Source organism: Sebastes umbrosus, chromosome 3 (genome assembly GCF_015220745.1).
Source record: "Sebastes umbrosus isolate fSebUmb1 chromosome 3, fSebUmb1.pri, whole genome shotgun sequence".
NCBI classification, from domain to species: domain Eukaryota; kingdom Metazoa; phylum Chordata; class Actinopteri; order Perciformes; family Sebastidae; genus Sebastes; species Sebastes umbrosus.
Genome location: NC_051271.1, coordinates 28,847,683 through 28,867,563, shown reverse-complemented (window position 1 = coordinate 28,867,563; position 19,881 = coordinate 28,847,683). Strand labels below are relative to the sequence as shown.

The window sequence follows — 19,881 nt, the reverse complement described above, 5'->3', positions numbered from 1 at the left end:
GCGTGTGTATATACTGTATATATACATGTGTATATATATACTGTATATTGTATGTATGTGTATGTGTGTATATATGTATGTATATATATGCATATGTGTGTATGTGCATATATGTGTATATACCGTATATGTGTATATATGTGAATATGTGTGTATATATGTGTTTATATTATATCGTATATATAATTTAATTTATATTCATTTATATGTTCTGTGCATTGAAGTAAAATTCTAATTCAAATATATTTCTAACTAACTTTGATAAATTACTAGCTAATAGAAACAAAATGATTCCTGTGAAGTTAAAGAAGAGCCAATGCGAGCTTTTCTTTGTCCTTTTGAATTCCTCAGACCTTACTGTAATACACTGCCCATTCCCTTTTCTCCACGTCATGGGTGTGTCCCTTTACAAATCCATTTGCTGCTCCGTTGGCCTCTCCATTCAGATGGCCATTGTTTTCAACATCCATTTGGTCCTTTCTCAGAGCCAGAGCTGGCTTACAGGTGTGCCAGTTCCATAAAACCTTATTCATATCATCCTGGGCCCTGATACCCAGAAGCTTGTCTTCGTCACTTCTCTTGTTATCCTCGTCTTCGTCGTCGCTTTCGTCCCTGCTGGAGCGATGGTGGTGGAAGCTGCGCATCTCCCCGCTGATGTTCTCAAAGTACTGGTGGATGCAAACCTTGGCGAAACTCTTGGCATGCTCCTTGCAGGTCTCGTCGAACATCTTGCGCTCAATGTCGATGTAATGAGACCAGTACTTGGTCTTGAGGAAGGCGGCTTGAGTGAAGCATGGTCGAATGGCTCGGATCAGGAAGGCCGTGAAGGTCATCATGAGCAGAAACATCCATCCACATGCCTGTAAAATAGAGCCATTATTAGATGTATCAGTGTGGCAAAATGACCGCCTTTCTGAGCACTCAAACATACAGTTTATGAAAAATATACAGACAACAGAGAGATGGACTTTGTGTTGTGTTGGTGTTCTTGCATATACTAAAGATAGTGGAAGTCAAATAGTCCAACACGTGATTGAAAAAGCATATCTAAGAGCTCCCTGCCAGTTTCATAACTCATTAACAGAATCTGTATATCAATAGACTTTTCAGAGACATGTTACTTTTAAGCCTGTATAATTGCCCTGTGGCTGATCAAAGACCTAAATAACAGTGTGGGTGTTTTTGGATGGATTGAAATAGGTCCCAGTTCCATGAATAATAAATTTAGAGGCTTATCTATCCCTCTAATAAGCGAACAGGAAAGCTTCAGTGAGCTCAAAGTGCAAGGCCGGGTGGGGAGATTTAAGTTAACTACAGTTTTTGAGGAATAAAGCAAGGAAATTTTATTTGCTTTGTCATCATATCGTGTGATGAAGTTCGAAAACTGCCTGCTGAAAGTGTCCCCAACTTTTGGCCACACTTACTGTGTATTTATATATATACATATACGTATAAATATATATATATATATATATATATATATATATATAGTCTTTACATTACCAATGCCCTTTTAATCAGAGCCTCCCCACTGAAAACACAAAGATGAATAAAAAAAATGCTTCTATTGTGCTATTGTGAAAACCACAGTTATCATAGATTAAAGCTGCAGTTGGTAACTTTGAGCAAATATGCAAATCATGACAGTAGTGCATGAGACATATAATCTGTGAAAAAATCATGTTCCTTTGTCTCCTCCTGTGCTCCTAATGGCATTTGCAAATTTTCATCACGCCTGAACCAAAACAACCAATCAGAGCTGAGCAGTCTCTACAGCTGCTGTCAATCACTGCTAGCAAAACTCGCAAAACTGATCAGTCATGAATCAATATTCTATTACTGTAATGCCTATTTCTCACCTAAAATGTTTTCAGAAACATCTTGTAGTGTACTGTTTAGCTGTAAAATGACAGTTTGTGACCCGGCCGCCATGGGGAAAACAGTAGTAGCCACTTCTATTAGATTTATTTTTCACATTTAAGCCAGAATTCCCCCTATGTTATTCAAATGTTGCCATTTAACTGACATTTTGTCTTTAAAATTGTCAAAATTGTCTCCGGGTCTGTCTCTGTCAAAAGCATGCCAGCTAACAACCCCCGCAGTTTAAAACCATCCACAGAAAAGCTCTGAATAAAACCAGCAGGCTACCTGTGATATACACTTGATGTATCGTGATGTTGCCACTCTTATCTCCTGATGCTCAAATAGGTCTTTGCATGGAATCCTCGCCAGCAGTTTGATCCTCTCCATCTCTGACAGCCCCGTCATCACACTGTAATTCCCAAACTTGTCAATATCCAAGTTGATGCTGAAAGCACAGAGGAAGCTCTTCCCGTCCATGAGAGTGACAGACACCCACACCATAGGTGCTATCAAGGATCTCTGTGTGATTGAGATAAACATGTAGCGAAGAATCGTTGGGTCCTTGATCCGTTTCCCTATGGGTCTCTTCCATTCCTCTGCGAGCACTGACACATTATTGTTCAATACAAAACCTAACAGGAAGAACCATATAGGTGGAATAATGAGCAGTCCGATCCCATAGGTGTAGTTGTATTCTGGCATACAGGGGCAGTTGAACTCAAAGGCAGAGTACATCTGGGCACTAGCGAGTGCCATGATACCACAGATCCCATTCATAAAAGATTCCTGGTTGGATTGGAGGAACTGGAACATCATACGAAACTTATCCATTTTGGGAGATGATGTGGTGGATCTTTAGTTCAGAAGATGGAATTAAATCTGTGAAAACAAGTGCAGGAAGTTTGAAATCAGTCGGTGAAAGAGTGGTAGAAAAGGCACCACAGTATGCTGATTCTTGTTTCACACATAATTCATTTGAGAACCAGTGTGCTATGAAACCATTTTCCTATTGTATTAAATGGAAATTTAGTAGCAATCGAGTTATCACTCTTCGATAGGAACCTCTTTATACAGGGATTATACATCACAACTAGGGCTGTCCATCGATATTTTTTATCTGTTCAAAATGTACCTTAAAGGGAGATTTGTCAAGTATTTAATACTCTTATCAACATGGGAGTGGGCAAATATGCTGCTTTATGCAAATGTATGTATATATTTATTATTGGAAATTAATTAACAACACAAAACAATGACACATATTGTTCAGAAACCCTCACAGGTACTGCATTTAGCAATAATAAATATAATATAATATATATACACACATTTGCTTAAAGCAATCATATTTGCCCACACCCATGTTGATATGAGATGAATATTAAATACTTGCCAAATCTCCCTTTAAGGTACATTTTGAACGGATAAAAAATGTGCAATGAATTTGCAATTAATCGCGATTAACTATGGACAATCATGCGATTAATCGTGATTAAATATTTTAATCGATTGACAGCCCTAATAATAATACAAAGTCAGGCATCCCATAGATATTGATCAGAAAGGAGCATCACAAACACACTCTTACCTCTTTTCTTAAGAGTGGATGAACAAAAGGAAAGGAAAGATCCAGGATAGGAAACAAAATCATATAGTGAAAATATAGTCCAGGGTAAATAACTTGATGTTCTTTGTACACTTATTGGACATCGTAGCTCTGACCGACTGAAAGGTGTTTCTCGACTCCTCTGGGGTGATGTTCAAAGCCGACCACATCATCTGCCATCACACCCCTCCCTTCACAGGTGTTCAGTGTGATGTAACAAAAGATCCTCATTCAGCGCACATTTCCTCAAAAGTAAACCTGTTACAGCTCTCAGAAACACACTTCCAGACAGTCCTTTCACAATTCACTTTTTCTTTCTCTCTTTCTTTCTTTCTTATATGAATGTAGTAGTGTTAACTCAGGTTACCTGAACTTCGGGGATGCAGCGTTGTTCAGCTGCAGCCAGAACAATCCAGACATGCAAACATGGCCTCACACCATTCAAATATCCCTGGCTTTGGCTAGAACATTTGGTTGTTGTCGAAGAGGTGAAGGGTGAATCTGTTTCCACTTGTTAAATCAGAAACAAATAAATCAGTCTCGGGCAAAATATCATAATCATTACATCTCCAAGGTATTTGTTACTTTATTTCACCTACATGTAGCCCTTTGAACTCAACTGCACCAACTGAATGAGGCAGAGCTCGACAAACCAGTTAGAAGCCCACAAGAAGATAAAAGGCAAGGGCTTATTCTCTTATTCATAGACTTTAACCATTTTCCACACATTGTTTTTATTTTAACCCCCTGAGGCACACAATCCTGACTGACTTTACTGTCTTTGAGAGGCTTTAGCAGGTTCAGTTTTAGAGCTGGAGTGGTTGTACAGATATCATATGAAAAACAAAGCAGTTTGTATTAGTGTAGTATTATTCTCACCTGTTCTAAAAGATATGTTTTATGAATATTTCTGCACACTGCGGTCCCTAAACAGTCTTGGAATTGTATAAATTGGGTATCACTGTAAAGCTGAGACTCTTGTGGATCCAATGAGCCCAATTGTATTAATGTGTGATGATGTTAGTCCCCATAGTAGCCATTTCATTGTAGTGAAACCATTTTTTGATGCTTGAGCTCACTGTATAAAATTACCCGTGGTGACCTCTAGGATAATCACAGCCTCATGAAACTTTACAGCCACAAACTAAAGACCTAGAGCATTCAGAGGATGGATGGCTTTCCTAGCTAGATTGTCAATAAAGGGGGTTTCTGAGTAGTTTACACAACAGAAGTGCTCGCCATCCAGTCACCGAAAAATGCAATTCTTGCAGAAATCTCCAAATGTCAAAAGTTTTTGTGGTATGTTAATGTGGTATTTTGGAGGGATTATTGATCTTTTTTTTTTTTTATCAATTCTCGAATGGTAAAAAATGGTTTAATGTAGCACCAAATCTGTATAAGAAATTATATCAACCCAAAAATTGCTGCAACAATTTATGAGACATAAGTGAGCATGGGATTTTTTGTAGGAAAATGTTGTTTAGAGAGCACTTTTTTAAGCCATAAGCAGTGCTTTTCAAGGAAATTCACAACATAAACAATAGAATAGGTAAATAATGCATATTAACGCAATACATGCATAAGCATATTCACACATTTACATATGCACATACATACGCATATACAGTATATCAACACACAAGCACAAAAAAAAGACTCAAAGTCAGCTGTTTGGAAAAATATTCTATCATAGCCACCATATACTTCTATCATAATGATCTAAACCCTTATACATTTTCACAATTTATTTTAATTGATTACTTAATTCATGTTTATTTCTGGTTTACGACTACAACGACTTGACACACCAAGCTAAGCTGCATCTCAAATTAATCTTCAGGTTCCCAGCTTTCACATGATGTACACCACTTCTATGTGACATTTACTGTTGACCTGCTATCTCCACCTAAAAAAACCCTGAACAAAAAAAAAAGACAAAAACAGGTCTATTATGGGTCTCAGAGAGTTTACAATAGTGTATGGCCTAATGCTTGGTCCTTCATAACGTAATATAATACATTGTGAAAGTTTATGATTCATTCAGTGACTTCAGTGAAAATGGTTCACTTCAGCCTCTTCTGAATGTGCAGTTAAACTTACAGGAAGTCTGTGCTATCTGTCTTCTAACATGTATTCACACAGGAAGATGTCACAGCAGAACACATGGGCAGGGTGTGCAGGAAATAAGTCACGCAAGACAACCTCACAACGACATCTAAAATAGGAAGAGTTCACAGAGCCTGTGGCTGTGCAAGGTTAGTCTCTTGCTTCCTCCTTTGTACCTACTCACACATTACCGGAGCGTTGCAGAGCTGAGATAATTAATCACTTCTTTTGGTGCGTATTCTTGTTCTTCTCCTTTAATGTTGAGTGCAGTGATAAATGATGTTTGATATACAATGTAATCATAGAGATGAGTAAAGAGGATGCTTCCAGGCCATCGAGGAAGTAGCTTCCTTCTTACTTGCTTTGCATCATTATGAAATTTGCCTGCAGGATAGTTTCTCATAAAGTTTTCATGTAATTGCAGGGATTTCTATTCATTCTTGTTTTTGCATATTTCAAGAGAGCTTTTTTTAAAAATGACTTAATTTTTTAAACAAATCTTTATGCTGTTTGACTCATTCACAGACAGAAGTGGCAATGCAAGATACTCTGCTGCGAGTGTTTGTGGTGGCTCTGGGTCTCCTAATGTCACCGAGGGACGACCCCAGCGTTGAGGAATGGGATGAGGTCACCACAGTGGGCATGCAAAAGCATGAAGAGAGGCTGCAGAGAGGAGGAGAGAAAGTGGACCATGAAATGGCACCCGTCGACGAGGAAATGACACACACTGACAATAGAGGGCCTCTGGATGACGTAAAAAACATTCAGTCTGATCAAAGTGTTACTGGAAAAGATGAAAAGTCAGTCTTAGAAGATGTCACCAAGCAAGATTCAGAGGGAGGCGGTGCTGATCATAACTCACCAGAAGGGGGACATTTTATAGCAGATCCAAGTTGGCCTCAAAACTCCAAAAGTGAACCCGAGACTCCTCTGAAGGCACCACAAATTGATCATGAGCAACATGGGAATTTACAGCTGGATATGAAGAGTAAACACATCCAGACTGATGGCTCATTTACAGACCCAAACAGACCACAAGAGCAACAAGAAAAGTCAGGGGAGAAAGAAGTGTTCAGCTCCAAAGAGCAAGAATCCCCTCTGTCACACCTTCACACCACGACATCAGAAAATGAAACTTCAGAGGCCATCTCTGACTGGGAGGGCGACTGTCTCTGGTACATATGGAACACGCTATCCATCATTTCTTTGATCCGCCTCTTTAGGAAATACCTTGGGAAAAAATCCCAAATGAAACCAGAAGAAACCGGAGCCTTCACTGTGACCTGCACCGCTGCTGAAGTGCGGCTACCGGACAGCGACACTCTGCAGCGATTTCACTCTAAATGTGTTCAAGTCTCATCTGATAAGAAGTGTAAAGAGTTTTTGGAGGGTTTTGCACAGGATCTATTGGAGGCCATGAGGGCCGTCTGCGGTAGAAATGGCGGAATGGTGATCGAGGACTTTCAGAAAGTGAATGAGTGTGATATCGTCGTCCCCTTTACCCCGCCTGATCCCTATGGTTTCGAGTGTCTGCTCTGGAACAACCAAGCAAGTGACCTGCTGCCAGATATGCAAGTCTGCGGTCAAATCAAACTTGTGGAAAATAAGGAAATCCCAAATGGCTGCCACTGTCAGTCTCCCAATTCAGATGATATGGTGTGCTTGCTGCATTGCGAGACTGAGAAGATGAAAATGGCCGATGCTTGTGATGGCCTTCTTTGCATGAAGAACTCCCCCTTGCTGTCCAAATCACAGGTCAACAGATGGTTTCAGAGCACCATCAAACAAGCGTGGGAACAGATTTCACACAAGTACGAGTTTGAGCTGAACATTCGCTACATCGGTGCTCCAGGTGCTCTGACAGTTCGATTCAGATCGGGGAAGACAATTAGCTTCAGTATGAATCCTGTGGTTAAACTCAACGCTGACGCCCATTTCTTCATTACTCGTTGCTCCCCAAACAACTTGGATGCATTCTGGACGCTCTCCCTGACCAACTATGAGGATCGTTTCCTGGAACACATCTCTAAACTCCTGCCTGTAGACTCATGCCACAGTCAAACTCTTGAAATTGCACGTTTCCTTCACAAGAGACAGACAGCACTGTCAGGAAGTTGTGCCCTCAAGGATTCTCATTTCAAAACTGCACTAATGCATCTGCTTTTGACCAAAGACCCGTCGCAGTGGAGACCCGGCTATGTGGCTTTTAGACTACGAGACTTATTGTCCTTCATGGGGAGAAGCCTCGAGAAAAAGCTGCTGCACCATGTTCTCATTGGAAACCCTTTAAGTCAGAGGGTTATTGAACTTCCTGCTGAATTTACTGCAGCAAAGAAAGTGAATCTCTTCCATCCCCTTGTGGTACACAACTGCATCTACAGAAATGCTGTACTGCATTTCCAGGAAATGCTTAGAAATGCACATATGCTGATACATGATTATGTTGATTAGTGTATTAACGGTCTCAATTGTTCCATTTAAAAAACATCACTTGATTTTAGTGTGCAATTTAGAGCCCTCTGAGACTCACAATGGACCCATTTGTGTCTATTTATTATGGGGGTACAGGTTTTTTTTAGGGGGAGATAGCAGGTCAACAGTAGATGTCACATAGAAGTGGTGTACATCATCTGAAAGTTGGGAACTTGAAGATTAATTTGAGATGCAGCTCAGTACTGTGTGTTAAGTTGTTCTAGTCAAATAAGAAATAAACATGAATTAATTATTTAATTAAAATAAATTGTAAATGTGTATAAGGGTTTAGAACATTATGATGGAAGTATATGATGACCATTCCCACGCTTTATGTCTCATAAGTTGTTGCAGCAATTTTTGGGTTGATATCATTTGTTACACAGAGTTGGTGCTAATTAAACAATTTTTTTTAACCACTTGAGAATTGATAAAAATCAATAATTCCTCCAAAACACCACATTAAAACACCAAGACCTTGAGGAACAACATAGAAAAAGCCATCCTGTGATTCGGTATCAAACTTTTGACATCTGGAGATTTCTGCAAGAATTAAATTTTTCAACAATTAGATGGCGAGCACTTCTGTTCTAGAAACCATTTTTTACCATTCGAGAATTGATAAAAAAAAAAAAAGATCAATAATCCCTCCAAAATACCACATTTACATACCACAAAAACTTTTGACATTTGGAGATTTCTGCAAGAATTGCATTTTTCGGTGACTGGATGGCGAGCACTTCTGTTGTGTAAACTACTCAGAAACCCCCTTTATTGACAATCTAGCTAGGAAAGCCATCCGTCCTCTGAATGCTCTAGGTCTTTAGTTTGTGGCTGTAAAGTTTCATGAGGCTGTGATTATCCTAGAGGTCACCGCAGGTCATTTTATACAGTGAGGTCAAGTTTAAAAAAAGAAAAAAATGGTCTCACTACCATGAAATGGCTACTATGGGGACTAATGTCACATGACTACAATTGGGCTCATTGAATCCACAAGAGTCTCAGCTTTACAGTGATACCAAGACTGTTTAGGGATCCCAGTATTCAAAAACACCATTTTTAGGATAGGCAAAAACACATTTATGCTGTGTGTGTACAAAAAAAACTGCATGTGATTATCATAAAATGCTGTAAAAGGGAGACTCGTGGGTACCCATAGAACCCATTTTCATTCACATATCTTGAAGTCAGAGGTCAAGGGACCCCTTTGAAAATGACATGCCAGTTTTTCCTTGCTAAAATTTAGCCTAACTTTACAGCATTATTTGGCCTCCTTCCCCAACAAGCTGACAAGACATGGACAGCCTATGAAGACTTTAAAGTTGCAATTCCACAGGTCTCAGAGGGTTAACGTCAATGAAGGAGTTAGACCATTACTTCATCAATAGACCATGTTGCAAAAGAAACGTCAAGTACAGGAGATATATTTATTTTAAAATTCTCATTTTCACACCACATTTCTTTTAGTAATCGTGCTCCCAGTTCTTCAGGAAGTCTTGATGCTCTCCCATGGCAGGGTCCTCCAAACTGAATGTGTCAGCATCCAGGGATTTCATCCGAGGCTCAAACTCGTCATAGTCAGCCTGGCTGCTCAGGTCGACCTTCCAAGAGTGACTGGAGATCATGTTCCTAGAAGCTGTTGAAATAGGACATGATAAAGTCAAAATCTTAATTTGTGGAAAAGTAGCATTAAAGAAAGCAACCTTACAATGGCCTTATTGTCTGAGATATTGCATCAATATTGTCTGTACGTGACATCAAAATGCTTCATGAATTGATGCTCAAGTTAAGGATCATGCTGTATTTTTGTTAAGATTTTCCCCCTTTTTCATAATGCATAAACACAAAAGGAAACTTACCCTTCAGCTTTGCCGGCGAACAGTTTGAGTCACAGCAGGCGCACACTGAGTCCTCACCGAATAGCGCCTTCCACCTAAACCATAAACAAAGTTAGCAGGTCTTGAAATGCAAGCTTGATAAACCGATCAATACAATAAACTGTTGTTGACAAGAGATTAGTTTTGACCCATCAAGTACACATGAAACATTTCATCCCACAAGACCTTCAAAAAGCAAGCTATGCCTCCACCGGTGGATGTTGAGTCAACTCACTTTTTGGTAGCTGGGACATAATTGCAAGCCTTTGAACTTGGAGTTGGAGTAAGTTTCCCCATGGAGAGCTCACAGTGCATGTAGAGTTGCTGAAGGATGTTCAATTTCAGAGTTAATACCATTTTCTATTTGACAGTATAGCGCTATGTACCACTTGCTCTTGACAGTACCTGTGATGAAGAAGAAGTGGAAACTTGGTCCTTGAAAACCAAGGCGCCTACACTGAATTTCTGGGCCATGTTGGGGGTGCAAGGGAGGAACTTTGACAGTTCAGTCGCCTTGCCATCAATCATACAGCTGCAATTAGAGAGAATATGCATGTTTACCTCTAGACACCAAGTGGCATATGCCCATTTTATTCTGAAATAATTTAAAGCTCACCCTTGGTTGTCGATGACCGTATATTTAGGATCCGAGTTGGGGTTTTGGGAGGCCGTCATGAAACACCTGTTGATGTAAATCCTCTTATCTCCAGAAGATGCAGTTCTGTTAGCTCGCTTGGCCTCAAAGTACATCGGCTGGCCCAAAGTGTAGGTTTTGGAACCGGTGATTTCATACCCTGATGCTGTGGCAAAGTGGGGGACATCAGTCATTGGACAAACTGCCGCATATGTTCGCCATTTGGGTTACAAAAATAGTATGAAAAATGTTTGTGTGGAAATGTTCCATCCCTGTCTGAGCATTTAGCAGTCTGAATATATAGTGATGAATTCCTGAGAGTACATGCTATAGTATTGAATGCTTGACTATAGTACATTTTAACACCTTCAAATGCTTGACAGATGACAGCCCTTGCTGTAGTGGTATGAAAAGTGGCAAATAAAAATTTGTATGAACTAAAGAGTTTCTCTTTCTTTGAATTAATTTAATTGTTAATTACAGGTTTGAGTTTAGCTCAAATGAAGCTGAAAGCTGCCAATATAGTCCAGTTTCCTTTGTTTTCCCCTCACACAGAACCCAGAAAGAAAATTAGAGTTTGAGGAATTGTTAATTGATTTCCAATAATAAATACATTTGCATAAAGCAATCATATTTGCCCACTCCCATGTTGACAAGAGTATTAGATACTTGACAAATCTCCCTTTAAGGTAGATTTTGAACAATTACAAAATGTGAGATTAATCGCAACTAACTATGGACAATCATGCAATTAAATATTTGAGTCGCTCGACAGCCCTAGTTTAGATACATCTTTGTGCTTTTGCAAGTCATCAAGGCCTTCGTTCTGCCACTCATGTTCCTTTGTATGAATGCTTGCACATGTGAACAGGAGTCAATTCACAGTTAAGGGGAACATACCATCTTGAGGAGTGAGGGTGTAACCGCCTCTTGATTGCAGCGCTTTGAAAACTGTGCCTCCCTGTAGTTTGGGATAGAAGCCAACTTTGTAGGAGTGAAACAACCTGCAACAGTCAAGTGAAAACTGGTGTTAATGCAAAATGGCAATCATCAATACCCTGTAGTTGTAACAGTAGGCCATGCCAAGTGTTAACTAAATCCTTAATTTATAAAATTTAGACTTTGGTGATTAGAAAAAAAAAGTCAGTTATAACCTAAACCTACAAGTAGACCAAATATACATTCTGGCTCAAACTAAATCTTACCTGGGATATCTACACTGCAGGGGAATGTCAAATGGCATTTCTCTTAAAACTGGACTGGTGGGCTTGTAGTGGAGCGTATTGCTGATGGACCGATAAGCCGCATTACTCTGGAACATACAAACATATGTGTGGTTTGTCAAGTTAGGCAGAAAAAAAGTATTGAAAAGACAAACATGATTCACATTTACCAACCTGTCTCTTGAATCCACAGTCAGTTTTCAGAAGGTACAGAAGGTAGTAATGATTTTTGGTACCTTGGTTAACAGGACAGGTGCCTAGTTTCAAATATTTGTATGCATCCCTAGTTTTAAAGACCTCTCTCCTGATTCTTACATAAATTCTATCAACATGGCACAGAATTTCAACCAACTTTGGTTTGGCTGTTCCTGCAGTTGCAGGAGTAGTGGAGGCAGTCTTCAGTAACATTTCCTTGGCTGAATCAGGGAGGGGTCTGGCACCCTTTTCTGGCTTGAAAACCTCTTTCTGGTCCTTAGAGACAACCAGATACTCAGGAACTGTCTTTGCTTCAGGTGTTAAAGATCCATTACCTGATGCACTCTTCAAGAATTTAGTTTCAGGTGCAAGGGCCTCAGTCATTTCTTCACCTATCACCGTCTCCATTCTCTCCCACTCTCGTTCAGGGTCTTGCACAAACGGGTCATACCTGAACTGATAACTATAGGCAGAACAAAACAACAGTAATACAATCCCAGCGTGCATCAGATCCATTTTCACTCCAGCAGCTACCTCCCACTGAAGCTGACCCCTCACTTAAACAGATCAGATATGATAGTGGTGCTTCAGCTGGCTTTTATATTCTGCAATCAAGAGAGAACTCCCCACAGCTGCTGCAAATGCCAATCAAGAACAACCAATGAGAGGTGACCAATAACAATCAATCACCCTTTCTTTGTATTTGCCATACACCAGTGGTGGTTTGTAAAGTATATCATAATGTGACATTTCCTTATCCTAATCCTTTCCTGATTTACTCAATAAGTAGGGTTTACTGAGAGCATTCCCCCCAAAACTTCAATAAAACGTGTATCATATACAGAATACAAGTGACAGAACCAAGACATCATTTGCATCATTATGTTAAAAAACAAAGTACCTTATATTACTATTATATATGAATTCAATTGAGACATAAAATAACAATAAAGCTAAAATACAAAGCTGCAAAAGGCATAGTTACCTTACTAAAATGTTTTTTTAAATAATTCCCGGATTAGTTATATGTAGCCTGCACTCACTGATAAGTTAAAGAGTCTCGATATAATTTCGAAAATCAAAAGATCAATCAAGTTCAAAAGACGGGGAAGATTTAGAAAACTTGGGCTAGTGAATATTAAATAAAAAATGTAAATAATATGTTGGGTTTCTTTTATTTTTATTTTTTTAAACCTTTATTTAAGTCAGACATTCACAATGTGTTGTGTTGACAATGTAACACGATATATAGAACATTTGGTCTATATGTTTATGCAGTATGTAGTATAAATAAGTGACTTCTTCAGACAAACATCTCTGAGTACATTTTTGTAACTGACGGATTGAGACTCAAAATAACATTCAATTTAAATTAAAAACAGTTTAAAAGATGAAGTTGAGTTAAGAAATTTAGTTTTATGAATATGAAATTTCCCCACTGAGATAGAAAGGTTAACAATAGAGCAAAAACTGTTATCATCCCATTCAAAATAAGTGATAACATGTTTACCTTCAATATTAAAAGCATATGATTTTTTGCACAATATATAATTTCCTTTCCAAAATTTAATACAATAAGATAAGATAAGATAAGATGAACCTATATTAATCCCCGGAGGGAAATTCAGGTGTCAAAGCAGCAACATCAGCAAAAACAGAGTGAAACACAGGAGAGGTAAAGGTATACAAAAATTATAAAAACAATAATAGAGATATAAAAGATACAGAGTGAATGGGTGAACATAGTGTGTACAGTCTGTCAATAAATAAATGTAGTATGTACAATAAATAAATGTAATATGTACATATGTGCAGTCTATTTAGTGGTATATAGGATGTATAGTGTAAAGTAAGTGTATATAGGATGTATAGTGTAAATAGGTGTATATAGGATGTATAGTGTAAAGTAAGTGTATATAGGATATATAGTGTAAATAAGTGTATATAGGATGTATAGTGTAAAGTAAGTTAGGATGTATAGTGTAAAGTAAGTGTATATAGGATGTATAGTGTAAAGTAAGTTAGGATGTATAGTGTAAAGTAAGTGTATATAGGATATATAGTGTAAATAGGTGTATATAGGATGTATAGTGTAAAGTAAGTGCAAAGTGCACCAGTGGTTAGAGTCCAAGATGGTTGCAGATAGTGCATGTTTAAAGTTCTTAAAATCCTCATGGACAACCATAAAACGATGAATTATACTTCTTTTTCAGTCTTGCAGAAAGTTCATTTGTTATCAACGTCTGAAAAATGTAAATATACATGTTTGTTGGATATATTTTGTGATATATTTTCAGATGATGTTGGGTTTCTTTTATTTTAAAAATCCTACCCGGATGTGACGCAGCTCCTGACGTCAATACCAGGAAGTTCCAACACAGTCCATGTTGTTAGCATGTTGTCAGCTAGCTAGACGTGTTGCTCTGAAGCTGAGTATCTCTCGCTGGCTTTATTATCTTTACAAACAAAGTGAAACAGTCGTATTTGGTTTGCTAGTTCATCGTTTTATGTTGGACTAAACACACTCGTTTCTACTTTGAATCAGCAGTTTGTGCTATAATGCGTCATTATCGTGTGTGTTAGCAGGCTAACTAACGAGCTAACAGCTAGCTGAGGTTGTTTTGGTTTTTAATGTTAAACATTAACGTCACGTCCCCGCTGCCTGGACTCAGTCTACAGGGCTAATAACGCACATTGAACGATTCATTTTGCTATAATCCAGATTAATCAGGAGGTTATTGTGTCTGTGACTTTACAGAGGAGAGTTAGTGTACATTAAGTGAACCAGCTGCTTAGTTAACGTTATCTGTCGCTTAGCTACCAGAGCTGGACCGTCTGGTGGGTACCTTGCCCCGAGCAGTGGACGTCTGGCGAGCTGAAGAGGCTCCTCTGTGAACCGGATCCAATGCGTGGGATGATGGGCACCCAGAGTAGTCCAGTCAAGAGTTACGATTACCTCCTGAAGTTTCTTCTGGTGGGAGACAGCGATGTTGGAAAGGGAGAGATCCTGGACAGTTTAAAAGACGGATCAGTAGAGTCTCCCTATGCTTACAGCAGTGGTGAGTAACAAGCTGTGCTTTGTTCAGTTGTTTAGAAAATATTAAAAAGCACTGGACTGATCTGCACCTACTTCACACTACACATCCTTTATACCACTTACTTTACACTACACATCCTTTATACCACTAAATAGACTGCACATATGTACATATTACATTTATTTATTGTACATACTACATGTATTTATTGACACACTATGCTTGTGTTTTTATAATTTGTGTATACCTTTACCTCTCCTGTGTTTCTCCTCTGTTTGCTGATGTTGCTGCTTTGACACCTGAATTTCCCTCCGAGGATTAATAAAGGTTCATTTTATTTTATCTTAATTTCAGGGATTGATTACAAAGCCACCACAATCCTGCTGGATGGGAAAAGAGTGAAATTAGAGTTATGGTAAGTGTGTTTTTAGCGGTGTAGAATGATCAAGTCAAAAAGTGGCGTAATGGATGAACCCGTACCATATTTGGTGTACTTACCGTACGTGCTCGTGTGTGTGTCTTCAACAGGGACACATCTGGGCAAGGCAGATTCTGCACCATCTTCAGGTCTTACTCTCGTGGAGCACAGGTGATGACTTGTAGAGTAATTTTTGTGTTTTTTCCCCTCATTATGTAATTCTGTGTATATGTTAACTTGTATGGCCTTCATTCCATAGGGCATCCTGCTCGTGTATGACATCACTAACACCTGGTCGTTTGATGGCATTGACCGCTGGATACGGGAAATTGACGAGGTAATTCCATTCAACCCATTTCTGGCTGACAAAGAAATACAGGAAATGCATGGGAATGGGGTATATCCTGTGTCTACCATTGTCTATTAGTCAGTGCAATAGCTTTAAGAAATCCTCTTTAAGAGATACTGCAGAGATACTGCAGAATTTGTGTTACATGACCTAAAATATTTCCATATTGTTTATGTCCATTAGCATGCCCCAGGTGTACCCAGGATCCTGGTGGGAAATCGGCTTCACTTGGCTTTCAAGCGGCAGGTGCCGACCGAGCAGGCAAGGGCCTATGCAGAAAAGAACAACATGACTTTCTTTGAGGTCAGTCCACTGTGCAACTTCAACGTCATCGAATCCTTCACAGAACTTTCACGCATTGTGCTGATGAGGCACGGGATGGAGAAATTCTGGAGGCCCAACAGAGGTGAGCTGGTTAATATTTTTTCCATCCACTTCTGTCAGATTAGGAATGTATGCTTTTTTCTATTGTGTGGTACTTGGGAATCCACTTTTTAGTTGTTATATCAGTCAAAAAAGAAGCTACTTACTATTGGTTTGAATTAGGGCTGTTAAAATATATTATATTATATTAAAATATTTAATTGTCGTTAATCACATGATTGTCCATAGTTAATCGTAATTAATCGCAAATTAATTGCAAATTTTTTATCTGTTCAAAATGTACCTTAAAGGGAGATTTGTCAAGTGTTTAATACTCTTATCAACATGGGAGTGGGCAAATATGCTGTTTTATGCAAATGTATGTATATATTTATTATTGGAAATCAATTAACAACACAAAACAATGACAAATATTGTCCAGAAACCCTCTCAGGTACTGCATATGGCATAAACAATATGCTCAAATCATAACATGGCAAACTTAAGCCCAACAGGCAACAACAGCTGTCAGTGTGTCAGTGTGCTGACTTGACTATGACTTGGCCCAAAACTGCATGTGATTATCATAAAGTGGGCATGTCTGTAAAGGGGAGACTCGTGGGTACCTATAGAACCCATTTTCATTAACATATCTTGAGGTCAGAGGTCAAGGAACCCCTTTGGAAATAGCCATGATAGTTTTTCCTTGCCAAAAGGCAAGTTTGGAGCGTTATTTAGCCTCGTTCGCGAAAAGCTAGTATGACATGGTTGGTACCAATGGATTCCTTGGTTTTCTTGATTTATGTGAATTGCTCTAGCACTAAAACTGAGCTTGCTACAACCTATGAATGATTGTTGGCGTAATGCATTAAAGAAATGAGTTGCCTTAAAATGAATTTGCGTTATAATAGATTTTGTCTTTGAGGTGTGTTTTTCTTGCTAGAGACAAATGCACAGTTACCAAAATAAAGTTTAAATATTGATAACGGCATGAAACAAAAACTAAATTTATGTTGCAAACAGTAAGAAATGTGCAAGGGTGAAAATCTTTATCTGGCGGAGGGCATCAGCTTGTGATGTCTAAATAGTACAGTGTATGAGCAAGCTGAAAAGATGCATTATGGATGTCTCAGACCTGCAGTTTAGGTAGTATCTGACATGACACCCAGTCGGCACATCCCATATCCCCTCTTCTTGTTCCACAGTCTTCAGCCTCCAAGATCTGTGCTGCCGCTCCATCGTCTCCTGCACACCGGTGCACCTTATTGACAAACTGCCCCTACCTGTGGCCATCAAGTCCCACCTCAAGTCTTTCTCCATGGCCAACGGCATGAATGCAGTCATGATGCATGGACGCTCCTACTCGGTGGCGAACAGTGCAGCCGCAGGCGGTAGCGGCGGCGGAAGCAAAGCCAACAGTCTGAAACGCTCAAAGTCCTTCAGGCCTCCACAGAGTCCTCCAAAGGACTCGTCGTCATCCTCTAAGGGGAACTGTAAGATTTCATAGTGAAGGAGCGGACTAACGGTTGCCTCCAATAGGCCAGTATTAAAGGTGTTGTTGCTCCAAGAGGTCACGAGGCCATGGAAGAGCACGGAGAGCCCCCAGCAATCTCCACCAGAAACGGATATAGCTGTGAACTCACATTGACCTTTGGGAACTGACTCGGATGGTTGGATTGGTTTCTGTCGTCTTTGCGCTTGCCGGTGCCATCTTGCGGATGTCCGTTACTCTTTACTACAGAGGCTCACTATGATCAAGTAGAACAAGATTTCCCCGGGACCAACAGATGTGAATCAAGGATTATCGCTTACCTGTTAACACTACAAACGAGTGGAGGGACATTAGCTAGCCTTTATTCGGAAAAGGATTGTATTTAAAGTTGTAAATATGCTGTATGTGCTGTTTTGGTCTGTGTTTGGTGATTGCTACTCGGAGAGGAGCTTCTTATGCTTGTTTTGTGTTGAATGTTGTGGGAGACACCTGCTTTGGTGTGCAACTTATTTGTGTGTCTTATGCCTTTTTGTCTACCGTGGTAAATGCCCGTTGCAACCTCAAGGGTGCTGAGCTACTTATTTAAAACTCAGATGAGTTATGTTTTAAATAAGACTGGCTTAAATTGAATGTCATGAGAAGAGCAGGGTTAGTTAACCAGACAGACTAGTACTGGATTTAAGGAGAAAAAATCCATTGAAAAACACTCTTAGTCTAGCACTTCTCAATGTGTGAACTGTCCAGCAAAGTCGAGCCAAGTTTTGAAGACTTCCTGTGGTGCCCCCTAATTTCAGCCCAAATGAATTCACCCTCCATCTCCATCAGTCGTCGGTTTGAACATCTGTTGACTTTCTCAGGCCATTTGTGCCTCTAAATCTAATATCCTTAGTGGCATCATCGTCGCTTTAACTGCTTTCAACCATCAACAACATGATCACTTATCAATCTATTAACTCTTGGGGCGGCTATTCAGAGATTGCTTGGCGCTGATGAGTAAACCGTGTACAAACTCAAGATGTGCTGAGTGTTTGCTCAGTCACGGCGTTTTGCCTTCAGAAAGCACTGCAGTCATGTCTGGTCATGTCTCTAAACAGGAAACTCACTAGATATCTGTGAGTGGAATATTTTAATTGGCTTTTTTTTGGGATCTTTTATGTATATGCAATGTATTTATGAATGTAAAACAATATTCATCTGCTACTTTGCTGTGGCCATGTGGTAATATGTGTGAATCAGAGGTGGAAAGTTACAGGGTACATCTAATATTGTGATATTTTTATTAAGTATTTGTACCGTAAGTTCATTCTTATTTTCTAACCTTAAAAATGTGCGTATAACGATGTATCGTCAGATGAACTTGAAGACTTATCGAAAGGGCGCACAAAGTATTTTATAGGGATGCACCGATCCAACTTTTTCAATCCCTATACCGATAACAATACCTGGGTTTAAGGTATCGGCCGATACAGAGTACCGATCCGATACCAGTGTTTAATTAATAAGCTGTATGTCTCACTGTGTGGAAGTGACTGGGATCATTCTTTTATGTGTAAGGCAACATCAGACTTGACTTAAAAATTACTTTCTTAACTTTTTAAAACAAAATGTGATCAAATAAATACACAGATATAAAATTTATTTAATGGTTCATTATAATTAAAATAATAAATCGTACACCAGCTACTTGGTAAAAAGTCTTCCAAAATTAACCATATTAACATTTCAAGTGTAAACCTTTTTAATGCAGCAACAAACTGGTCAAAACTTAAACAGGAATTTAAATTACAGTATATAATGTATATAAACATAGAATTGAATTGAATAGATCGGCCCCATTGTCACCGATATCCAATCCAGCTATTTGAATTAGTATCGGCCTGATATCTGATCCAGTATCGGTGCATCCCTAGTTTGTTTTTAAATCCGAGCTGACTAATGATATTGTTTCTTTTTAATAATTGAATAATCTACAGAAACACTTTTATTCTGACATGGCACACACACACCACAGTTTTCTTTCCACCTCTGATTAATGTGCTGTATCTCCACTTCAACATTCCCAGAGTCACAGGCTACATGTCTGTGATAAGGTCATTGAGGGCATCAACAAAAAATGGTGCATGTTTTCTACTGGCGCCTGTTTTTTCTGTGTTGTATTGAGACCAGTGCAGCAGCACATTTTAAAGCACTATATTGTAAACGTTTGATAATGATTGTTGCTATCAAAGCTGTGTGTCTAAAAAGG

General features: G+C 39.1%; 4 protein-coding genes across 5 annotated transcripts; 2 read left to right on the top strand and 2 right to left on the bottom strand.

The window, feature by feature from the left end:
* Nucleotides 1-118: 118 nt before the first annotated feature.
* On the bottom strand, nucleotides 119-4,454 carry LOC119484193 (calcium homeostasis modulator protein 1). Its single transcript, XM_037762859.1, has 3 exons — nucleotides 3,452-4,454; nucleotides 2,149-2,742; nucleotides 119-860 (listed from the first exon to the last, which is right to left on the bottom strand). Exons 2-3 carry the CDS (start codon nucleotides 2,692-2,694, stop codon nucleotides 348-350), a joined length of 1,059 nt encoding a protein of 352 aa, XP_037618787.1. The 5' UTR covers nucleotides 2,695-2,742; nucleotides 3,452-4,454; the 3' UTR covers nucleotides 119-347.
* Nucleotides 4,455-4,904: 450 nt separating this feature from the next.
* Nucleotides 4,905-8,262, top strand: LOC119484062 (inositol 1,4,5-trisphosphate receptor-interacting protein). Of its 2 annotated transcripts, none has more exons than XM_037762601.1 (2): nucleotides 4,905-5,724; nucleotides 6,101-8,262. In XM_037762601.1, the coding sequence occupies exon 2, from the start codon at nucleotides 6,113-6,115 to the stop codon at nucleotides 8,024-8,026; it is 1,914 nt and encodes a 637-aa protein (XP_037618529.1). In that variant the 5' UTR covers nucleotides 4,905-5,724; nucleotides 6,101-6,112; the 3' UTR covers nucleotides 8,027-8,262. The 2 variants fall into 2 exon arrangements, with proteins under 2 accessions (XP_037618529.1, XP_037618528.1); XM_037762600.1 differs by having other exon boundaries at nucleotides 4,907-5,806.
* A 1,193-nt stretch (nucleotides 8,263-9,455) lies between these two features.
* zp3c (zona pellucida glycoprotein 3c) lies at nucleotides 9,456-12,492 on the bottom strand. The gene is made up of 8 exons (XM_037762706.1): nucleotides 11,956-12,492; nucleotides 11,764-11,870; nucleotides 11,459-11,562; nucleotides 10,541-10,724; nucleotides 10,330-10,456; nucleotides 10,160-10,248; nucleotides 9,907-9,980; nucleotides 9,456-9,683 (listed from the first exon to the last, which is right to left on the bottom strand). The coding sequence occupies exons 1-8, from the start codon at nucleotides 12,490-12,492 to the stop codon at nucleotides 9,511-9,513; spliced, it is 1,395 nt and encodes a 464-aa protein (XP_037618634.1). The 3' UTR covers nucleotides 9,456-9,510.
* Nucleotides 12,493-14,331: 1,839 nt separating this feature from the next.
* On the top strand, nucleotides 14,332-19,476 carry LOC119484196 (ras-related protein Rab-40C-like). Its single transcript, XM_037762874.1, has 6 exons — nucleotides 14,332-15,035; nucleotides 15,369-15,429; nucleotides 15,543-15,603; nucleotides 15,692-15,769; nucleotides 15,965-16,187; nucleotides 17,350-19,476. Exons 1-6 carry the CDS (start codon nucleotides 14,882-14,884, stop codon nucleotides 17,649-17,651), a joined length of 879 nt encoding a protein of 292 aa, XP_037618802.1. The 5' UTR covers nucleotides 14,332-14,881; the 3' UTR covers nucleotides 17,652-19,476.
* The last annotated feature ends 405 nt before the right edge of the window (nucleotides 19,477-19,881 follow it).